General features: G+C 59.9%; 1 protein-coding gene across 5 annotated transcripts; it reads right to left on the bottom strand.

The window, feature by feature from the left end:
• Positions 1-1,627: 1,627 nt before the first annotated feature.
• Positions 1,628-15,816, bottom strand: GRK6 (G protein-coupled receptor kinase 6). 5 transcript variants are annotated; one of them, XM_089335131.1, is made up of 16 exons: positions 15,592-15,816; positions 12,277-12,372; positions 11,297-11,436; positions 11,127-11,204; positions 10,695-10,795; positions 10,353-10,445; positions 10,187-10,250; positions 9,938-10,078; positions 9,538-9,728; positions 8,842-8,879; positions 8,665-8,754; positions 6,624-6,832; positions 6,400-6,537; positions 3,592-3,729; positions 3,366-3,500; positions 1,628-2,780 (listed from the first exon to the last, which is right to left on the bottom strand). In XM_089335131.1, exons 1-16 carry the CDS (start codon positions 15,641-15,643, stop codon positions 2,670-2,672), a joined length of 1,815 nt encoding a protein of 604 aa, XP_089191257.1. In that variant the 5' UTR covers positions 15,644-15,816; the 3' UTR covers positions 1,628-2,669. The 5 variants fall into 5 exon arrangements, with proteins under 5 accessions (XP_089191257.1, XP_008253692.1, XP_008253694.3 ...); XM_008255470.4 differs by having other exon boundaries at positions 1,628-2,778; positions 11,297-11,409; positions 15,592-15,797; XM_070076459.2 differs by lacking the exon at positions 1,628-2,780 and adding an exon at positions 3,053-3,187 and having other exon boundaries at positions 15,592-15,777.
• Between the last annotated feature and the right edge of the window lie 4,264 nt (positions 15,817-20,080).

The raw sequence follows: 20,080 nt of genomic DNA, 5'->3' as shown, positions 1-20,080 counted from the left end.
ACCAACCTGACAGTCTTGTGGCCTGCTTGGTACTGCTCGCCGGCCCTGCCAGCTTGACTCCTCTGCCACGGCACTCATCACCTGGGAGCCCACTGCCGGCACCTGCCTCCCTACCAGGCTGAGCTCCAAGCTAGTGGCGCCTCATCTCCATAAGGGTCCCCCTGCTCCCACCACAGAGCTGGGTGGGGAGGAGATGAGCTCCAGGAGGGCTTGTTGGGAAATGCACTCTGCCAAGGATCCACCAGGATAAGATCCAAGGTGAGCCTACCCCTTGCCAAGAAGCTCCCCGGATGCCTCCCTGGCCTGAGGAGCTTGGTGGAAGGGTCTGCATCCCTCACAGGGCAAGCACTGAGTCCTGCACGTACACCTGGTACCACTCACCTTCACACACCTGCCCAGGGCGGGGCTTTGGCCATGCGTGCTAATACCTACCTAACCACCACATCCTCACCCCCCAAACAGCCTGCAGTTGGTGGTGGTTGGTGTCTCAGACCCCAGCCTCACAGCTTATGAGCTACACCCAGCATTTCATCTTCCCCTGCCTTTCCCTCCAAACCACAGTGGCCACTTGCCAGCTGCAGGAGCCTGAGCAGCCCCTGTCCCCCACCCCCTCCCTGCCTCAGCACCATTTCCCTCCAGTTGATGAAGAGGCTGCAGGTACCGCATCAGACGACCCCTTCTCCTCACCCTCAAGATGGCTGTCAGAGTGGCACCTGGTACCCAACCCCCAGACAGCCGAGTCCTGGATTCTCACAGCTGCCCCTGAGATGAGGGGCCTTATGCATCTTTCCAAGGGGAAAGCCTGTGCAAAGCCAGCTGAAGTGCCGAGCTGGGGTTTGGACCCAGAACTGTTGACACTGAAGCTCACATGCCCAGCCCAGAGGTCAAGAATAAAATGGTGGTTGCTGAGCATCCTGGGCGGGGGGAGGGAAGTAGGGGAACCCAGGGAGTCGCTGGAGCAGATGGGTTTGCAAAGTCTGGGACAGACTTGGGCTGAAAAACTCTCACCCCCAGGTGTTTGCATAGGTGGTTCCCCCAATTAGGGTTCTCCCTAATCCGTCTTTGTCCACCAGACAACTGTCTCCTTCAAGGCCAGGTTCAATCGCTACCCTCAAAGAACCTTCCACGATGCCCATGTGGATCCTCTCCCAGCGCAGCCTTGTGCCCAGCAGCGTTCCCACCTTGGAGGTCTTTGCTCATTCACACTTCAGTGTTTCAAGGGGTGGGTTTACTACATGTGCACCTGCCCAGGGCCAGGCATCCAGGTGAAGAAAGACCTGGAGCAGCAGCTCCCCAGGGCCACTCCAAGTTCACACTGGGCAGCCAAACCCACCTTGGCCTTGGAGGAGAAGACATCAGCTGGGTCTTCCTTTCTGGCACTCAAGAGAGACCTACATCCCAGCAGGTACCCAAGGCTTCTTTCTTCTGGTCCTGTCCCATTTGGGAACGTGGGAAACCATCAGGGTAGCCCAGGGACAAAGGCTTGGCTGCCTGGAGCAGCTCCTCTAAAGTCAGCCTAATGGCTCCTGGGCACCCTGCTTCCAACCTCCTCCCCCTTCCAGCTGGGCCAGGGAAGCAGGAATACCCCTGGAGCACAGAAGCAATGAGGCAGGCAGGGGCAGCTGGCCAGGTTTGTGCTCGGACTGTATTCACACAGAGACACGTGGCAGCTTAACATTGGACAAAAGGAGTAATAAAAATTGGCTTTAAATATGGAAAAACCAAGGCCCTGTCATCCCATCTACCCTAACACTGGGACCAGGTAGGCCATCACAGTCTGGGAAGGGCCTGGGCTGGGGCCTGGGCGCAGGCACAGCCTCACCCTAGCCCAGCACACACACATCGACACACACACACACACACACACACACACACAGAGGCGGATTATTGCTGGGCACGTGTGTCTACAGTTATGAGGGGAGTTCGGAATGTCAGGGTCAGCCAGGCCACCCCGCCTCCTCCTGCAGTCTAGGCTGGGGCGCTTCTGCCAGAGGTGTCTGCAGGACAGAGCAGCGCCCAGGGAGCTGGAAGGCAGTGGTAGACTGTCTGCGATGCGACAGCTTGGGCAGTGGACTGATGGGTCCCACAGTCACCCAGTCACTGGCCACATTTTGGCCCAGGCCGAAAGGGACAACAGGAGCCCCAGACCCAGCTGTGACAAGCATGGAGAATGGACAGTGTTGGGTCCCAGAAGGTGGCAGCCTGAGCCCGGGCCAGCAGGGGTAGGCACGAGTCTCACTTGGAGGTCGGTGGTGCCCAGCGCGGTGCTGGGGGCTTGGGGTCAGGCCTGGCTCAGCCTTGGCCCATCTCAGCTGGACCTGAGGAGCCCCGAGTTTGGCATCGGCTCCTCTGCCAGCTCTCGGCTCTCCCAGCCAGGGCAGTCTGCTCCGGGGAGCCGAGACCAGGCCACGGTCCAGGGAGGGAATTAAGAACGCTCTTCCTATATACATTCGTACAGAGACATAAATACAGACAGCCCCGAGCTCTGTGGGAGAGCCCCGGGGACGCACCTTTGTCCCAGGAATGGCCCAGGCCTCGCCAGACTCAGCCAGGCTGGGGCCGAGGGGCGGACGCTGGGGACAGCTCCGGCTGTGTTCCCCAGGCCATGACTTGAGTGGACAATGGGGAAGACCACTGTGCAAAACTGTAAACAGCACTCGGAGTAGCTGCTACCGCCAACCGCCGGTAGGGACCTCTGGCTGGGGGCTAGAGGCGGGTGGGGGGCTCGAGGCGGGTGGGGGGCTCTTCTTCACTGTCGCTGCAGTTCCCACAGCAATCCTGGATGGACAGGGGAGACACGGAGGGAGAGAGGCAGAGCGTGTGCTGTTAGCCACCAAGTGGGGGGGCACCACTCCCGGGGAGGGGGGGTCACGCCTGGGGAGGAGGCTCCTTGAGAGGGGCTGAGCAAGCTGCTGGCATGGGCTGAAGGAAGCGGGGCTAGGCAAATCCCAAGTTGCACCAGGGGAGGGCCTCCATCCAGCCCTTCCCCAGGGGGCTGGTAGATGCAAGCTCACAGCTGGAAGGGGCCAGGGTGCAGGGGACTGCAGCAGTGGGGTGGGAAGGGGAGGGAGGAAGCGGGCACCAGACTTCTTTCTCCCACATCTCGCCTCTGCCATGGAAGGGCTGCCCGGGGCTCCCCGAGGCCAGGCAGCAAGGCCAACCCACGGGGAGCCCACACTGCTCACCTCTGGAAAGAGAAAAGAGGCCATGAGCCCAGCCTGGGGTGGGGGGGCAGGCGGGCACGAGGCCAGAGACCCCGGGCACCACTGGCAGCGCTAGAGGATGCCCACTCCCAGCGCATGCGGGCACTGGCTCTGCCTCCCGCTCACCACCCTTTGCAGCTAGGCTGGCCCAGGGTGGGTTACCTGGCGACTGAAGAGTCTCTGCAGCAGGCCCTTTTTGGGGGGCGCCGGTGGCTGGCCCTTCCAGTCCAGGTCTGGGGGAACCGAGCCGTCCAGCCCAAAGACATTGAGCTCCTGGAAGCACTCCGTCTCCACCATCTGCTGAGGCACAGGCAGTGTGAGGGCTGCCCCCAGGCCTGCTGCCCCCTCCACCCCGCCCCGAGGCACCCTACCCGTGGGCAGGCCCCACCTCGTTCTGCCAGGGGATGGGCACACTCCCTGTGGCAAACTTCTGGTAGAAGTCCTGGTCTGTGGGCTCCAGCTCCACGCCCTTCACTGTGGAGAACTGTTCGATGTCCAGAACATCCTTGCAATAAATAGCCTGGGGCTGGGGGTGGAGGCAGTGGTCAGATGGGAAACACACACCCACATACACACACCTGCATGCGCACGCCCAAGAGGGCAGCTCAGCCCTGAGTCTTCCTCCAGCCTTGGCCTGGTTCTGCCCTGATGCTGGTTTGGAGTGAGAAGCGGGGTGCCCCACGCACCCCCCCAAGCACAGCTGTTCCTTCTCTGGAGCCCAGTCTCCCCTCAGTCCTCAATGATCAGTGATTGTGTACAGGCCCGATGCGGGGCCACCCCCTGCTCCCACTGTTGTCGGGGATCTGCAGCTGGTGACGGGAGCCCAGGCTGAAGCAGGTTGGTGCCTTGGGCTGAGCAGCCCCCTGCAAGGGCCTGGGGCAGGTGCATCGTGCTCCGGGATATCTGTGGCTTTCTGTTCCCACTCACAGTTGATCAAAGAACTGGAACGGTCCTCTGGCCCCTCTCTCCTCCCAGCCCCGTGCCGGGAGCCTACCGCAGCTCCACAAGGCCACCTGCCTTCTCATCTCCATGGTCTTTTCAAAATCCTGCTATTAAGGATGTCGATGAGAATATAGTTGTCGTCTAAGAGGGACATTACTTTGGAAAGCAGTCTGGCAGTCTCCCCAAAAGGTTAGCACTCAGTTATCACACGACCGAACGATGCTACTCCCCAGCGTGCCTCAATATCTGCCCACAGATATTCACAGTATCAGTCACAACTGTGAAAAAAAGTGGGAATGACCAGTGTACACATAAGCACTCTGGTACTCTCCCTACAGTGGGCTAGTATCGGGCCTGAGAAAGGAACGGGGACCCACCTGCCACACGCAACTGCACGGGTGAATTTTAAAGACCTGCTCAGAGAAGTGAGTCACACAGCACCTGAACTGTGTGCCTCCATGGATGCGAAATGTCCAGAACAAATGCTTATAGAGGCAGAGAGTAGATTAGTGACTGCCAGGGGCCAAGGAGAGGGGGGAATGGGGAATGATGGCTAAGGGTTTTTTTTGGTGGGCGATGAAAATCTTCTAAAATACATTGTGATGATGGTCGCACAACTGAGAACACGCTAAAGACCGTGGGATTGTAGGGTACGAACAGCTGAACTGGATGGGATGTGGCAGTCAAGCTTGGGTTTTTTGTCTACTGCTACTAGAGGGTTAAACTCAGGGCGCTGCTTGTGTCTAACTTTGAGGAAAGGTTCAGAGACAGCCTGATTACTTCAGAGTTAAGGGAGTGGGGCAGAAACTTGAGTAGCGGCCCCCACCGCTGGGGCGGGCTGATGGAAGTCAGGCTCGCTGGGTCCCAGGGAGGTCTACTCTGGGGGATAATCACTCAGGGGCCGCAGCGCCCCACCCCAGCTCTTCCCCACTCACAGCCTATATGGCCCACTGCACACACCTCCCACACCTGCTGAAGATCCCCCATGGCTCCTGGTCATGCAGAACATAGCACCCTCTTCCTCCCTGCACCTGCCGCTCCAGCCATCCTGGAGTTCCACCTCACAAGGCTGCTTTCTGCCCCGCGACCTCCCTGCCTGGGGTCTTCAGGCCCCAGATCTCAGCATGGCTCTCTCTACATATTTTCAGCTTCTGCTGAAGCATCAGTTCCTCAGAGAACCCCCTCGCCCCGTCTAAAAACACTCCACCCTCCTGCCCTGCCACCATTCTGTCTTCCTGGCCTCTTTATTTTATTACACTGAGTGCCACCTGAAACTCTTCTGTGGTTATTGGTTTATTTTTGCATGTCTCCCCATCAGGGCAGGACCAGGTGCACATACGGGCACTCAGATATTTGTCCCATGAGTAAACAGACACGTGATCTGCCCATCACCTTCTGGCTTCTCTAGTGGTTCTGGTGAGCTATCAATCACAGGACCCAGTCCCTACAGACATGGGAGGTGGCAAGCACATGACCTAATTTTGGCCAATCAGAGCCTTCCCTGTGACTTTACACACAGAGAGCCTGGATTCAGTGGGAGGGATTGAGTCAATGGGTTGAAGTAGAGCTGAGGGCTAGAGAGTCCTGGCAACACAGTGTGGAGTCCTGGGGTTGGCCCTGTTCTGGGACTCTCTGGCCAAATGGACCAGTCTACTCCATGTTGGGCTTAAGTAAGTCTGAACTGGATTTCTGCCACTTGGAATCAGATGACTGAAAGGCATTCTTGCCTGCTGGGGACCTGACCCACCAAGATGCTCAGTCGTGGTCCAAGTAGGCACGTGATCCGGGTGTGGCCCTGAGGGTCCTCTGAGCAGTTGGAGGCAAGGAGCATCAGCCTTAGGACTCCCCCTGCTCCTGCCTGGAGGCTTCCTTTTGAAATTATTGCACAAGAGGTGCTGTCTGCTAGGGTGGCCACACTGGCAGGATGTGGGCCCGAGCTGTTGGGGGCTGCCATTGTCACACCCCAGGGAGCACTGCCTGAGTCAAGATCACACACTCAATGGTGCAGTGGGAGACACAGCATCCCTCCGCCACTGTCGTCAGCGGCTCCCCCCTCCTCCATTTGACTATGTCAAAACCCAGACCTCTCTTGGGGCTTTTCATTTTGTGAGGCCAGGGGATTTTCTCTCTTTTTTTGGCTGAGCCATTGGATTGGGTTTCCTATCACTCGCCAGTGTTAGGAACATGGCCTGACCCAAGCTTCAAGTACTCCCCACCCTGGCTCGGCCGTGGCTTCAGCAGAGCGGCCACTCACGTCAGGCTTGAAGGGCGGCTCCAGCATGCCAGCTCCCAGCCGCTTGAAGTTCAGCTTCTTGAAGAGGGGGTGCTCCTTCACCTCTCGGGCAGCACCCCCGCGGCAGCCCAGGCGCTCGGCAGGGTCTTTGCAGAGGAGCTGTGGCAGAGCAGGCAGGGGCCGTCAGGGTGCCCTGGCGCGGGGCGAGGGGCCCCAGCTGGTCAGGCCTCCCACCGTGGCCATACCTGGGAGCAGAGCGAGCGGGCCTGCGGGGAGAAGCGCTCCGAGTACTCCTCGGGCACTTCCCTCACCAGCCGTTCTACCTCCTCCCGCTTGATCTTCTTCTTCCTCTGCTGGAAGGGCGACTGGCCGGCGATCATCTCATAGAGGAGGCAGCCAAGCGCCCACCAGTCGGGGCTGAACGTGTACCGTTCGTTCTTCACCACCTCCGGAGCTGAGGAGGCAGCGTGCAGTTAGGGCTGGTGCCAGGCAGGGGACGAGCCCCGAAGGCCCCTAACTGGGGGCTCGACTCAACACCCACTAGCCACGCCGGTACTGTGGCTTGAAGGAGACCCAGGCAAGTAGGAGAGCACGTGTCCCACCAAAGGGAACTGTTGGGGCACCACTCGGGAATCCACGTCCCATATCGGAGTGCCCGGTTTGAGTCCCGGCTCCTCCGCTTCCCACCAGCTTCCTGGTAATTCACTCGGGAAGCAGCGCATGGTGATCCAAGTATTTGGGCCCTGCCACCCATGTGGGAAACCCAGTTGGAGTTCTAGGTTTCTGGTTTTAGCCTGGCCCAGCCCCGGCTGTTATAGGTATTTGGGGAGCGAACTAATAAATGGAAGACACTCCCACACATATCCTGTTTCTCTGTTACTCTGCCTTTCAAGTAAATAAACAAATAAAAATATAAAAAACAAGGGAACGCTAATGCAACCCCACAATGAATTCCTAGGTCTTCTGAGTTTTTAAGAAAAGTCAGAGGGGCTGGCGCTGTGGTGCAGTAGGTTAAGCATCTGCCTACAGCACCGGCATCCCATATGGGCACTGATTCGAGTCCTGGCTGCTCCTCTCTTGATCTAGCTCTCTGCTATGGCCTGGGAAAGCAGTAGAAGATGGCTCCTGCACCTGTGTGGGAGACCTGGAAGAAGCTCCGGGCTCCTAGCTTTGGATAGGCAGAGCTCCAGCCGTTGTAGCCATTTGGGGAGTGAACCAGTTGATGGAAGACCTCTCTCTCCATCTCTCCCTCTCTCTGTCTGTAGTGCTGCCTCTCAGTAAATAAATAAACCTTTAAAAAAAAGTCAGAAATCCATCCTTTTTCTGTGAAGGTGTCTGGCTGACTAAGTTAGCAACTGTTCTTAAAAAAAAATTTGATTTAGGGGGGCCGGCACCATAGCTTACTAGGTTAATCCTCTGCCTGCAGTGCCGGCATCCCATATGGGCACCGGGTTCTAGTCCCTGTTGCTCTTCTTCCAGTCCAGCTCTCTGCTGTGGCCTGGGAAAGCAGTGGAGGATGGCCCAAGTGCTTGGGCACCTGCACCTGCATGGGAGACCAGGAAGAAGCACCTGGCTCCTGGCTTCGGATCGGTGTAGTTCCAGCCATAGCAGTCATTTGGGGGGGGGTGGTGAACCAATGGAAGGAAGACCTTTCTCTCTATCTCTCTCTCTCACTGTCTAACTCTGCCTGTCTAATAAAAAAAGTATAAAAATTTTTTTATTTAAAGACAATTCTAGGCCAAACTGGACCCATCTTGCTACCAGTTTCCTGGATTTCCTAGGGGAGAGAAGGAAGGAAGAGACTCCTCTTTGCTGGACACCTGCTACCTGCCAGGGCAGGTGCATGGGCGTTTCCCTTTGCTGCCTCCTTTTATCTCAAGGCAATCCTGATTGTTTTACAGTCATAGAAAGTGAGGCTGGGAGCCGTGTCTGGCCTAGGGGCTGGGTGACAGGCAATAGTCAGAGCCTGCAGAGCTGCGACTCTCACACGGACCCCAAGGGGAACATGGGGCCGCACCTGGGCTCCTGCACCGATGGATGCGCCCACCTCGAGCGCGGGCAACTCAGGGCAGAGGGCAGAGCTCAGGCTATGGAAATGGCCTCAGTTCTTCTCCTCGATTCACTGGTAGCCCTGCTAAGCCCATATTTAGTGAATGAATGATATGGACTTACAACTACGCAGCTAAGTCTCGGTCTACTGATGAAGGGGGAATGCCAGCACCAGCCCTCTGGGTTCTAGGAGACATGGGAGGCTCCCACACAGAAGGCAGGCAGGGGACGACTCACCCATGTAGCCCACGGTGCCTACGCGGCCTTTGATGGTCTGGCCCTCGGGCACGTGCACAGCCAGGCCCAGGTCAGAGATGCGGATGTGGCCTGTGTGGGCAGGACGGGGCAGGCGCTCATTCATGGGCCAGGCCTCCCCTAACCTCCCCTTCCCCGCCCCCAGGGGCCCCCACCCACCGTGGTCATCCAGCAGAATGTTCTCTGGCTTCAGGTCTCTGTGGGGAGAGAAGGGCAGGATCAGAAGCTGTTTGGTTCACTAGGGAGCCAGGTGGCACCAGCCCCACCGAACTCACTGGCCTCCTGGGACTGGGGGGACGGGACTTGTTGGTTGCTGGGGCCGCAGACAGCCCTGCCCTCCCCAACGGCAGCCCTAACTCACGGGAGCAGAGATCTGCTGAGCCATGACTCCCTGGGGAAAGGCGCCTGCCACACAGGGGGGTTCTCTGGTGTCCCAGCAGCCTTGTCCATCCCTGGGGTCGAGGAGCTGACTCTACCTTTCCTGTGTGTCCATCCCCTCGTGGGGCTGTTGAGACCCCCGCCCCCAAGCATCCCATGCCCCCGTGACCCAGCCCAGTGCACCTGCTCCGTGTGGGAACTCTGTCTACCACACTATCTCACCCAGCTCCTCCACCAATCTCAAAGGTGGGAGCCATATACTCTGTTTCCTAGAAAAACAGCACTGGGGGTTGGGAGCACACAGAGAGGGCTGACAGAGCTGGGTGTCGTCCCAGAGTCAAACAGACCCCAAAGGCGACATGTGACCGACCTACTCAAGTCTGCCAGGTGCCCCGCCCCCAGGATTCTCCCACTACCTGGCCTGACCAGCAGGTGGCAGCTCCTGGCTGGGAAGGGTGGCACCTGCGCCCCCCTCACCTGTACACGATGCGCTCCCGGTGCAGGTCCTCCAGGCCGCAGCAGATTTCCGCGGCGTAGAAGACGGCGCGCGCCTCAGGGAAGCCAGCCTGGCCCATGTGGTAGATGTGGAACTTGAGGTCGCCGCCGTTCATCAGCGTCAGCACCAGGCACAGGGCATCCTTGGTCTCATAGGCATAGGCCAAGCTCACCTGTGGTGGAGGGGACCCGTGCCCTCAGGTGGGATCTGAGGAGCCACACGGTGGTGGGGCTAATGCCAGCCACCCCCGCTCCCGCCTCTTCCAAGTCCTGGGTGCCTCTCCTCAATGCAACAGCTCAACACCCCAAACCTGCTTTCCTCAGGGTAGGGAGGCGGGGCCTGGAGGGGGCGGGGCAAGGGAAGGTCTCCTTTCGTACTTACTACAAACCTACTGTTCACTTTCTCCAGGATCTGCTTCTCGTTGAGCGCCATGGCTTCCCCTTTCCGCTTCTTGATGCGTTTCTTCTCCAGCTTCTTGCAGGCGTACATCTTGCCTGTGGCCCGCACCTGGCAGGCACACACCTGGGGCCAAGGTAGACAGGGGCAGATAAGGGCCAGCCATGCCCTTGTTGCCGGCTGGTCCAGGACCCAACCTACATGGGGGCCAGGGCTCCTGGTCCGTCTACTCACCTCCCCAAAGCCGCCTTTGCCCAGCACTCGGTACTGCCTGAAGGTGTTTTTGGTCACTGGCTGCCTGCAGGCAAGGGGCAGGGGAAGAATTGTTAGCTGAGCAGGGGTCCGAGGCCCGTGAGGAGCCCCAGCCACCTGGTCTACCCCAGCCCTGCCACTGTTTCACCTTTCTAGCCACTTCCACTGCAGGAAACGGTTGAAGTAGATGCTGTCGAGGTAGTCGGCAAAGGGGGCTACGCTCAGGTACTCGTGGGTCAGCCTGGCGAGGGAAAGCCCAGCCCCGTGGTCAGCACCTGACACCCTGACTTGGCAGATGGGCCAGCCCTCCTGATCACTCCCCCCAAGGTAGGCAGACACGCATGCTGGGCTGACACAGCAAAGGCAAGGGTGAGGTGTGCGACCGGGAGCTCCTTCGCAGGAGTTGTCCACAGCCTTTTGCGTGCCCGGCAGCCCCTCCTTGGGGCGCGATGCCAGGCAGGTGGGCGGTGGAGGCGGGGGGAGGCTTTACCGGGTGAGTTCCTGGAAGAGGTCTTTGCAGGGCCCCTGCTCCAGTTGCTGTGCACAGTTAGTCACCAGTTGCCGGGGCACCTCGGGGATGAGGTCAGGACCCTGGGGACAGACCACAGACAGGTCGCTGCAGGGGGATCCCGGGCATGGAGGCTTACTCCCAGGGTGGCGATGCCAGCTAGCTCAGGCTAGTGCCAGCGGCGGCTGCAGGCCAGCCAGCGGCGCCCCAGCCTGTCCAGCAGCTGAGCTCCCTTCCTGCCACCCCCAAGCGAAGTGAAGCCCTACTGCTGGCAGCCCGCCTGGCCCCACGCCGGCCCGCCCGGGCTCCCTGCCTGCAGCCTTGCTTGGAGAGGCTCCAGGGCACTCTCTGCCCAGGCTGTGGTCACTCCTCTCCCTGCCCGCTGCCGTCATCTCTCCATCACTGCTCGCTCACCGTGTGGCTCAGAAAATCCTGCATTAGCCGCCGCCCACACGCCTTCCGCTTCTCATCAGGGGTCACTTCGTACTCAGCCTGCAGAGCGGGAGGCACAGAAGCGTGGGGTCTGGGCGGAGTGACAGGGGTGGGGGGACACGGGCCCTGGGCGGCTGGGTTGGGCCACTCACCACCCCGTCCAGGAAGGCAGTGCAGCGGGTCAGCTCGGGCCTCGTGGCGCAGAACTCGCGGAACAGCAGGCGGCCGATGGGCTGCCGCTCGCACAGGCTGTGGTAGTCACGTTCTGCAGGCACAGATCGGAGCTGCTGGGCTTGCAGCGGGGGCCACCGGTGGGGTGGGTGCTCCAGCCCACGGGGCCCGGGCCTCCCCACCAGCCCCGTGCACCCACAGGCATCACTGTCATTGCCAAGAAGCCCAGAGAGGGTGGCTGCCTAGCTCAGTGGTGTACAGCCTGCGAGCCCAGGCCTTCTCTCCCCTTGCCCGTGGTCTCCGGGTTCACACTTGTGTATGTCACGGTGCTGGGGCTGGGTGTGGTCTGTGAGGTTCCGCGAGTCCGGGGCCAGGCCCACACCTGTTGCCTGCCTGGCGAAAGTGCGGGAGGAAGCTGTGGCTTCCGGCACACTCTCGGCTGGGCCTCCTTCCCAGGCGGTGGGAGCGGCACACTCTTGGCCCACGTGCGGGGCCATCAGAGGCAGCCTGGGCAACCTTGCGTGCTGCTGAGACCTGGTGCGTTGGCCAAGAGAAGCAGGAACTGGGGCCCTGGGCGCTTCTGTCCCCCTCCCAGAAGTAAGCCGGTCACACTACCCAGGCTAAGGGCTAGATGGGTGGCCAGGCAAAGCCAATGGCTTCCAGAGCAGGCCACCTGGGGCTGCCGCTCTCTCTCAGACTGCCCCCAATCTGCCCCTCCCTTCCCCCACCCCCACACTTTGGCTCACCCCAGGCAGTCCCTCTCTGCTCTCTGCCCTCCACCCACACCCCAAGCCCAGGAACTGAAACCGGGCTGGGTGGTGTAGCCTCAGTCTTCCTGCCTGCTGGACCCCCGGTCTTGCCCTTTGCCCCAGGGCAAGGTCTCATGGGAGGCTGCCCGCCCCGCCCCTGCCCCCAGCTGGTCCCCGGAGCCTCCACGCCCCAGCCTCCGCCCAGGCCTCACCAAGGCTGAGCCGCAGCTCTTCACACTGGCTGATGTGGGGAAATTGGAGCATCTGCCGCCATTTCTTGCTTTTGCCTTTGCGATTCCCTCCACCACCTGCGGGAGTGAGCAGGCACCGGGTCTCGAGGCCGCTGAGCCCACCAGCCGAGGCCCTGCTGCGTTGGGCAGCATCTCGGGCCTCCCCTCCACACGCCCCAGTGTGCCTGGACACACACATGGTCTGCCAGGCCCTCTTGCTAGGGGCTCCTGGGCTGGAGGGAGGGCCAGTGAGGCCGCTAGGGCTGGGGGCATTGCAAGCAGCTTTGGCAAAGGCTCTGGCCTCAGCGGCTTTCCATCCGGTAGGAGTTCCCCAGAAGAAGGTAGAGCAGGGCATCGCGTGCTGAGAACTGTGTAAGGCAGACGGGGGAGGGAAGGGTGGGGGCACTTGTCCCAGAAATGCCAGAGCAGAGGGCAGCCTGGGCCACCAAGGAGGCTTCCCAGAGAGCCGTCAGAGGCCCAAGTGAGGTGGCAGCAGGAGGGCAGGCACACAAGGGCAGTCCCAGCACACCTGTAGCTGCTAAGGCCGCAGTAGCAGCTTGAGTGCCTGCAGAGCCCAACAGGTCCCGCCGGCATGTGAGACTCCAGGGCATGGTGGGGGGTGTGGGGAACTGGACCAGGGACAGCTACTTGACTGTGGCCAGGCGGCGGGGGTGCCAGCTCAGTGCCCCCAGTTGCAACTGACTTTTCAAAAGCGGCTGGAAACCCAGACTGTTACACGAGATACTGGTTTCTAGTTCACTGAAAATCTGAAACCAAAAACAAAATCCCACTACAGGCAAGTTGATCAGGCACAGGCAGCTGTGGCCCTGGGGCCTCGGTTCAGGCTCCTCTCTTGCCCCCTATGACCCTCACTTCTCTAGGTGTCCTGGCCTCAGTTTCCCCTTTGGATTTACTCAGCCCTACTTCCATCTGGCCTGGGCGAAGGCAGGAGGTGCAAAGGGAAGAGCTGCCTACGGGCGAGGGGGCAGGGCTGGGTCCCTCGGAGGGCTCCCTGGAGGAGGAAGTGTTGCAGGGGCCCATTGAGAAAGCTCCGAGCGGGCCTCCTTGCAGCCTGCACCCCCACACACCTCCTGGCCGTTGCTTCACTGTGTGTGAGCAACGGACCTCCACCCGGGCAAGGCCTCCCCAGAAGGGGAACTCCTCCCCCACCCCCGCAGGTCCCTCACCCAACCTTCCATCCGCCTGCCGTCCCCACCAGCTACTTCCTCCTCCCCCTCCTCCCAGCCACATCAAGGCAGCAGCAAAGAGTCACATGCAAATATCCTGTCCTGGAACTGCCACCCAGTCTGTGTGGGGCTCCTCTGAACCCTGTCCTGGGCCTCTGGGCGCCTGGGAAAGGAGTGGGGCTTTATGCCCCTACCACCACCATGAGGTATCACTTCGTGGGCTCTGCCAGACTGGGGCCATGCTCATGAGCCAAGTGCGGAATGGGTTTGTCCAAGATCCCCGACTCAGAGGTGACAAGGCAAGATTCAGAGCCGGCTCCCGGTGACCACCAGCCAAGCTCCACTGCTACGCAGCCCGTGCCTGGCATCCTTTGAGATGCCAACTGTACCCATACACCACGGGCTCCCACACAACTCAAGACCTCGGCTCACTTCCCCAGCCCCACGCCATCTGCCAGCTCAGCAAACGAGTCTGACGCAGGTGGTCCAGGGGTCCCGAGGGTTCAGGGCTCCCTGACAATCAGGATTTCCTTTCGTCTTCATGTCCTGGCCCCAGCCACTCCACAAAAAGGAGCGCTTGAGATTCAGAGAGCAGACACCTGGCTAAAGCCACGCAGGTGGCTTAGGGGCCAAGGTCAGGGTCAGGGTCAGGAAAGAGCATCCGTTAGGCTCATCGTGCCCTGCGCCTTCCTCACAGCCCCACAAACTTGTCCATAGGTGTGCAGAGCGTCTGGCCAGGAGAGGCAGCGTGCCCACGGCAGCCCTGAGGCCTGAACTGGCTACAGCCCTGGGCAGGGAGGCCTGGCCGGGCTCTCCCCCACCCCTCCTCCCTGGCCGGCTGGATGACGAGGCAGAACAGAATGGGCAGATGCCCCCAGAGGCTGAGAGGAAGGCCCAGCCCCTGGGCTGGATAAGAGACGGGAGATAAGTCAGGCTGCAGGGCATGAGGCACTCAGCCTGCGTGCCTACTTCCAGGCAGCGCCTCCCCAGGGGAACCGGGACTGGGCAGGCACAGGGCACCAGGTGCTGCACCGGCTGGGGGCTCCTCCACCCTTCCTGGGCGTCTGGGTCCCAGGCCTGGGGGAACCACAAGCTTGCAGTGTGACCTGCGCCAGTCCTTGGTCTGGGCCTCAGTTTCCCATTTGCAAAATGGGGCAGAAAAGTGAAGCAGGTGAGTCTTTGAGCCCAGAAGCCCAGCCAAGAGTGGAAAAACCCCTGTCATGATGTCCCCACCTCTTAGGGTGCCCCCAAAGAAGGGACTTGTTCCCTGCTGCTTTCCCAGCACCCTGGACAGGGTGGGGCACTGGGTAGGTGTCTAGTGATGATGTTACTGCAGTGGACAGTAGCAGGGCAGGGCAGACCAACCACAAGGCAGTGAGAACCAGGTCTGTGTCCTCCAGGGCCCTCACACAGCAGGTGCCTGACGCCATGTGGGGTGGGAGCCATGAGGAGCCACACATACACACACACACTCAGTCCACCCCTCCAGCACCCTCAGCTAGGCGCGTGCACTAGTGGGCAGCCCGGCCTGCATAGCTTCTATGGAACGCTGGCCACTTTGCCCCTCTAGACCGTGGGCTTCCTGAGGGCAAAAATCCCGACCCATTAACCCCTGTCCTCGGCTCCCCCAGGCTCCGAGCAAGTGGCAGCGTGCTGTCAGCTTATGTGACCAGGAGTTTCCCCAAGTCGGGTGGGCAGTGCCACGCAGGGGCTCCGTTCATTCATTCTCCAGCCTCTACAGAACACCAACTTTGCGTCGGTCCAGGAGCTGCAGGCCTGGGGCACGTGGGGTATCCTCTGGCCTCTCACCTGGAGGAGGCCTGAGACGCTCCTCTGGGGCGCAGGGCCCACCCTTCCCTCTTCCGTCCCCTCTGCTTCCCTCATCCTCACCCCCTCCCCCGCCGCGAGGGCGGCGGCCTGACCCCCGCCCCTTCCTGGGCCCGGCTCTCCAGGGCAGGTGCGGAGGAGGGCGACGGGCCGGAAGGGCTCGGGTCTGCACCGGGCTCGCGGCCCCAGGGAATCTGGCGGCCAGAGCGCCCTGCCGAGCCCGGAGGCCGCGCGCCCGCTCTCCCAGCACCCGGGCCCGGTCGCGCCCGCCCGGCTGCCTCACCTTCCCGGGCCTTGAGGAGCACGGTGTTCGCTACGATGTTCTCGAGCTCCATGGGCTGCGGCGCCGCCGGGCCCGCCGGGCCGCGACGCCGGCCGGGATCGCGCGCTAGAGCCGGGGCCGGAGGGCGATCGGCGCGGCTGGGCTCGGCTCGCAGTGACCGCGCCGCGGCCTCCCGGGCCTCCCCGGCCGCCGCCGCCCGCCGCGCACTCTCCGCCCCCCCCCGGGGCCACCCGGGCGCCGGCCCGCCCCGCCCCGCCCTCTGTTTACTTTACCCGACCAATAGCCAGGCGGACGCTCCCCGCGCCGCCTTCTCATTCGTCTGCCTCTTCATCCTCCCCCGCCCCCCGAGCCAGGGATTCGCCCAAAGAAGCGTGAGGGCGGGACTAAATACGTCATCTCTTCCTGGTTGGTCTGGGGGCGGAGTTAGGCCCCCAGGTTCGAATTTGTAGGCCTTCGTAGGATACAGAACTGCCAATTAGGGCCGAGCCCTCGGAGGAGGGTCCCCCTGGGTCACGCCCAGGAAATCGGATGTGTGATTGGGCGAAGGAAGCGTCGGTCGTCTCAAAACTGCATTCTTATTGGGCCTTCAGCTGGGGGTGTGGCCCGGTGGCTGGCTCGCGGACGGCTTTTCTAGGGTTTTGTTGGTACGCGCTCCGTGCCCTGTGGCCTCTAGTGGGCAGGCCGCAAGCTTGTTTGGGCCGTGTGCCCGGCCGGCCCATCCTGGAGGGCGCATGTCGGAAGCCCGGAGAGACCAGGAGCCGGCGGCCTCCCCAGCGGTCCCCGGGGCCTCGCGTCCGGCCCCCGCGGCCGGATGTTGTGATTTCCCTCCACCCACAGGGCCGCGCCCGCCCTGGGCCTCTGCGGCCTTATAAGGCAGTGCTACCACCCCTAGACTTGGGTGAGCTCACGCCCATTGTACAGGTGGGGAGCCGAGGCGCCCGACGTAGTGTGAGCTGGCTGCAGGCCCAAAGCCAGGGCGAAAGCACCTCCCAGCCCCGCAACCCGCTTCCTGCACCCCCACTTCACACGGCAGGAAACGGAGGCTGGCCCAAAGGCAGCCGGTGCTGCACCGCCCAAGTCTACCCTGGCCATTACCGCGTCCGAAGACGCTCAGCTCAGAGCCGGGTGCTGGAGAACAGAGACCGAACTCCTGCTTCCACGCTAGCAGCGGGGCGGGGCTGGGGCTGAGTGCACGGACGGAAGGTGCCCCGTGACACTGAGGGGGCCTGGTTTCAACAGACCCGGCGGGCGCGAATGCCTCCAGCAAGTCTGGTGCATTCCAGGGACAGGAAGCAGGCTGCAGTTTCGGAGCCAGCTGGTCTGAGAGAGAAGCAGGGCGCTGGCCAGATCGCTCGCTTTCCTAAGTGAAATGTGAAGACTGAAAGCATGATTTATACTTAAAAAAAAAAAAAAAAAAAAATCGCTCTGGTGGGTGGATTCTTGGAGGCAGAGAGTGGAAGCCAAGAGAGCAGTTTAGGGCCTGCACTTCGGCGTAGCGGGTTAAAGCCCCAGCCTGCAATGCCAGAATCCCACATAGGCAACTGTTGGAGTACCGGCTGCTCCACTTCCGAAATAGTTCCCTGCTAATGCGCCTGGGGAAGCCGCGGAAGATGGCCCAAGTGCGGATGCCCTCTGCACCCACGTGGGAGACCTGGAGAAAGCTGCTGGCTCCTGGCTTTGGCCTGGCTCAGCCATGGTCTTTGCAGCCATTTGGGGAGTGAAGGAGAGGATGGAAGATCCATCTCTCTGTAACTCTGCCTCTCAAATAAATAAACAAGTCTTAGAGAGGGGAGAGAGAAAGCACAGTTTGGAGGCTGCAGATCTCCAGGAGAGTGGATTAACAAGGTGGCAGTGGAGATGGAGCAGAGCACCTGGACCTAAGACACATTTGGGAGTTATACCTTGAAGGGCCAGCATTTGGCTGCTTGGGATACCTGCAGCCCATATGAGAGTGCCGGGGTTCAAGCCCTGGCTCTGCTCCCAATTTCAGCTTCCTGCTAATGTGCACCTTGGGAAGTGACAGATGCTGGCCGAGGGACTTGGGACTCTGACACCTGCATGGGAGACCCGGATTTAGTTCTCGGCTCTTGACTCCTGCCTGGATCAGTCTCGGCTCTGGCTGTGGCAGGCATCTGGGGAGTGAACCAGTAGATGGGAGATAGCTCTCTTCCATGCTCTCTTTCCCAAAACAAAACAAACAACAACAACAAACACCTACCTGGAAAGAGGGACCCTCAGTAGCCAGGGAGACAAAGGACCCACTGAGGGAGACTTGAGTGTAGAGGGGGGATTTGCAGGTTTCAAGCTTGCTGTAGAGGGCATTCAAGAGCCTTCAGGACAAAAGACTGCCGCATGGCCAAAGGTCAGCACTGCAGGCCAGGACGGCAGGTCGCAGTTTAAAGGTGCACCTGAGCCGAGACTCAAACCCACCGCACCTGCTGTGGCACAGTGGGTTAGGCTCCCATTTGGGACACCCACAGCCCATGTTGGAGTGTCGGTTGGAGTCTTGGCTACTCTGCTTCGAATCCAGCTTCCTGCTAATGTGCTGGGAGACAGCAGGTGATGATCCTAGTATTAGGTACCTGCCACCCATGTGGGAGACCCAGATGGAGGTCTAGGCTCCTAGCTTTGGCCATTGTGGACATTTGGGGAGTGACCAGCAAACGGAAGATCTCTCTCTCTCTGTCTCTCTCTCCTTTGTCACTCTGCCTTTTAAATAAGTAAATATTTTTAAGTGAGAATACAGCCCACAGTGGAAATTATAGTGGGAAATACTTTTTAAATTCTTATTCTTTTTTTTTTTTTTTGACAGGCAGAGTGGACAGTGAGAGAGAGAGACAGAGAGAAAGGTCTTCCCTTGCCGTTGGTTCACCCTCCAATGGCCGCCACGGCTGGTGCACTGCGGCCAACGCACCTCACTGATCCGATGGCAGGAGCCAGGCACTTATCCTGGTCTCCCATGGGGTGCAGGGCCCAAGCACTTGGGCCATCCTCCACTGCACTCCCTGGCCACAGCAGAGAGCTGGCCTGGAAGAGGGGCAACTGGGAGAGAATCCGGTGCCCTGACCGGGACTAGAACCCGGTGTGCCGGTGCCGCAAGGCGGAGGATTAGCCTAGTGAGCCACGGCGCCGGCCTAAATTCTTCTTTTTTAAAATTATTCATTTATTTGCGAGGCAGAGTTACATACAGAGCAAGAGAGAGACAGACAGAAAGGCCTTCCATCTGCTGGTTCACTCCCCAGTTGGCCACAACGGCCAGTGCTGCGCTGATCCGAAGCCAGGAGCCATGGGCCATCTTTTACTGCTTTCCCAGGCTATAGCAGAGAGTGGATCAGAAGTGGTGCAGCTGAGACTCAAACTGGTGCCCATACGGGATGCTGGCACTGCAGGGAGAAAGAGGCTTAGCCTACTGTGCTACAGTGCCATCCCCCAGGAAAATACTTTTAAAAAATAAAGGTGCGCATGAAGGTGGGTGTGGGGGCGAGGAATAAAGCTGAGACCTTAGCAGGGGTCCAGCTCAGGGAAGTCCTTGGAAGCCAGGTAAGGAGTTTTATTTGCTTGTTTTTGAGAGGCTAAGATAGTGAGAGAGACAACCAGACAGAGCTTCTCTCTACTGGTTCACTCCTCAGATACTTGCAACTGCTGAGGCTGGGCTGGACTGAATCCAGGAGCCTGGAACTCAGCCAAGGCCTCCCACACGCGTGGCTGGCAAGCAACTGACTGCCTGAAGCATCTCCTGCTCTCCCCTAAGGTGCCATCAGGAGGGAGCCAGCTCCAGAGAGAGGAACTGGGACTCAAATTCAGGCACCCACCAGCAGCCTCTGGAGCAAACGCACCCCCGGGCTTCTATTTTGAGTTCCCAGGGAGTCGTGGTTGTTTTAAAATGTATGTGCAGGACCAGCGCTGTGGTGTAGTGGGTAAAGCTACCGCCTGTGGTACCAGCATCCCATATTGATGGCAGTTTGAGACCCAGCTGCTGCTCTTCCGATCCAGCTCTCTGCTGTGGCCTGGGAAAGCAGCAGAAGATGACTCAAGTGCTTGGGCCCCTGCACCCACCTGGGTGATCCAGAAGAAGCTCCTGGCTCCTGGCTTTGGATCATCCTAGCTCCAGTCATTGTGACCATTTGGGGAGTGAACCAGCAAATAGAAGATGTCTCTCTCTCTCTCTCTCTCTCTCTCTCTCTCTGCCTTTCAAATAAATCTTTAAAAAAAAAATAAAATGTATGTGCAATGATCTTCAAATAAATATTTTTAAAGATTTATTTATTTTAATTTTATTTAAAAGGCAGTGTGTGTGTGAGAGAGAACTTCCATCCACCAATTTACTCCCCAATTGACCACAACCAGTGGGGCTGAGCCAGGCCAAAGCCAGGAGCTAGGAACTTCATCTGAGTAGATCCCCATGGATGGCAGGGACCCCTGCACTTGGGCCATCTTCCACTGCTTTCCCAGGCACATTAGCAGGAAGCTGGATCAGAAGCAGAGTATG

Source organism: Oryctolagus cuniculus, chromosome 6 (assembly GCF_051225735.1).
Source record: "Oryctolagus cuniculus isolate XC-2025 breed Fujian yellow rabbit chromosome 6, ASM5122573v1, whole genome shotgun sequence".
Taxonomy (NCBI): Eukaryota; Metazoa; Chordata; class Mammalia; order Lagomorpha; family Leporidae; genus Oryctolagus; species Oryctolagus cuniculus.
This window is presented reverse-complemented; position numbering and strand designations above follow the sequence as displayed.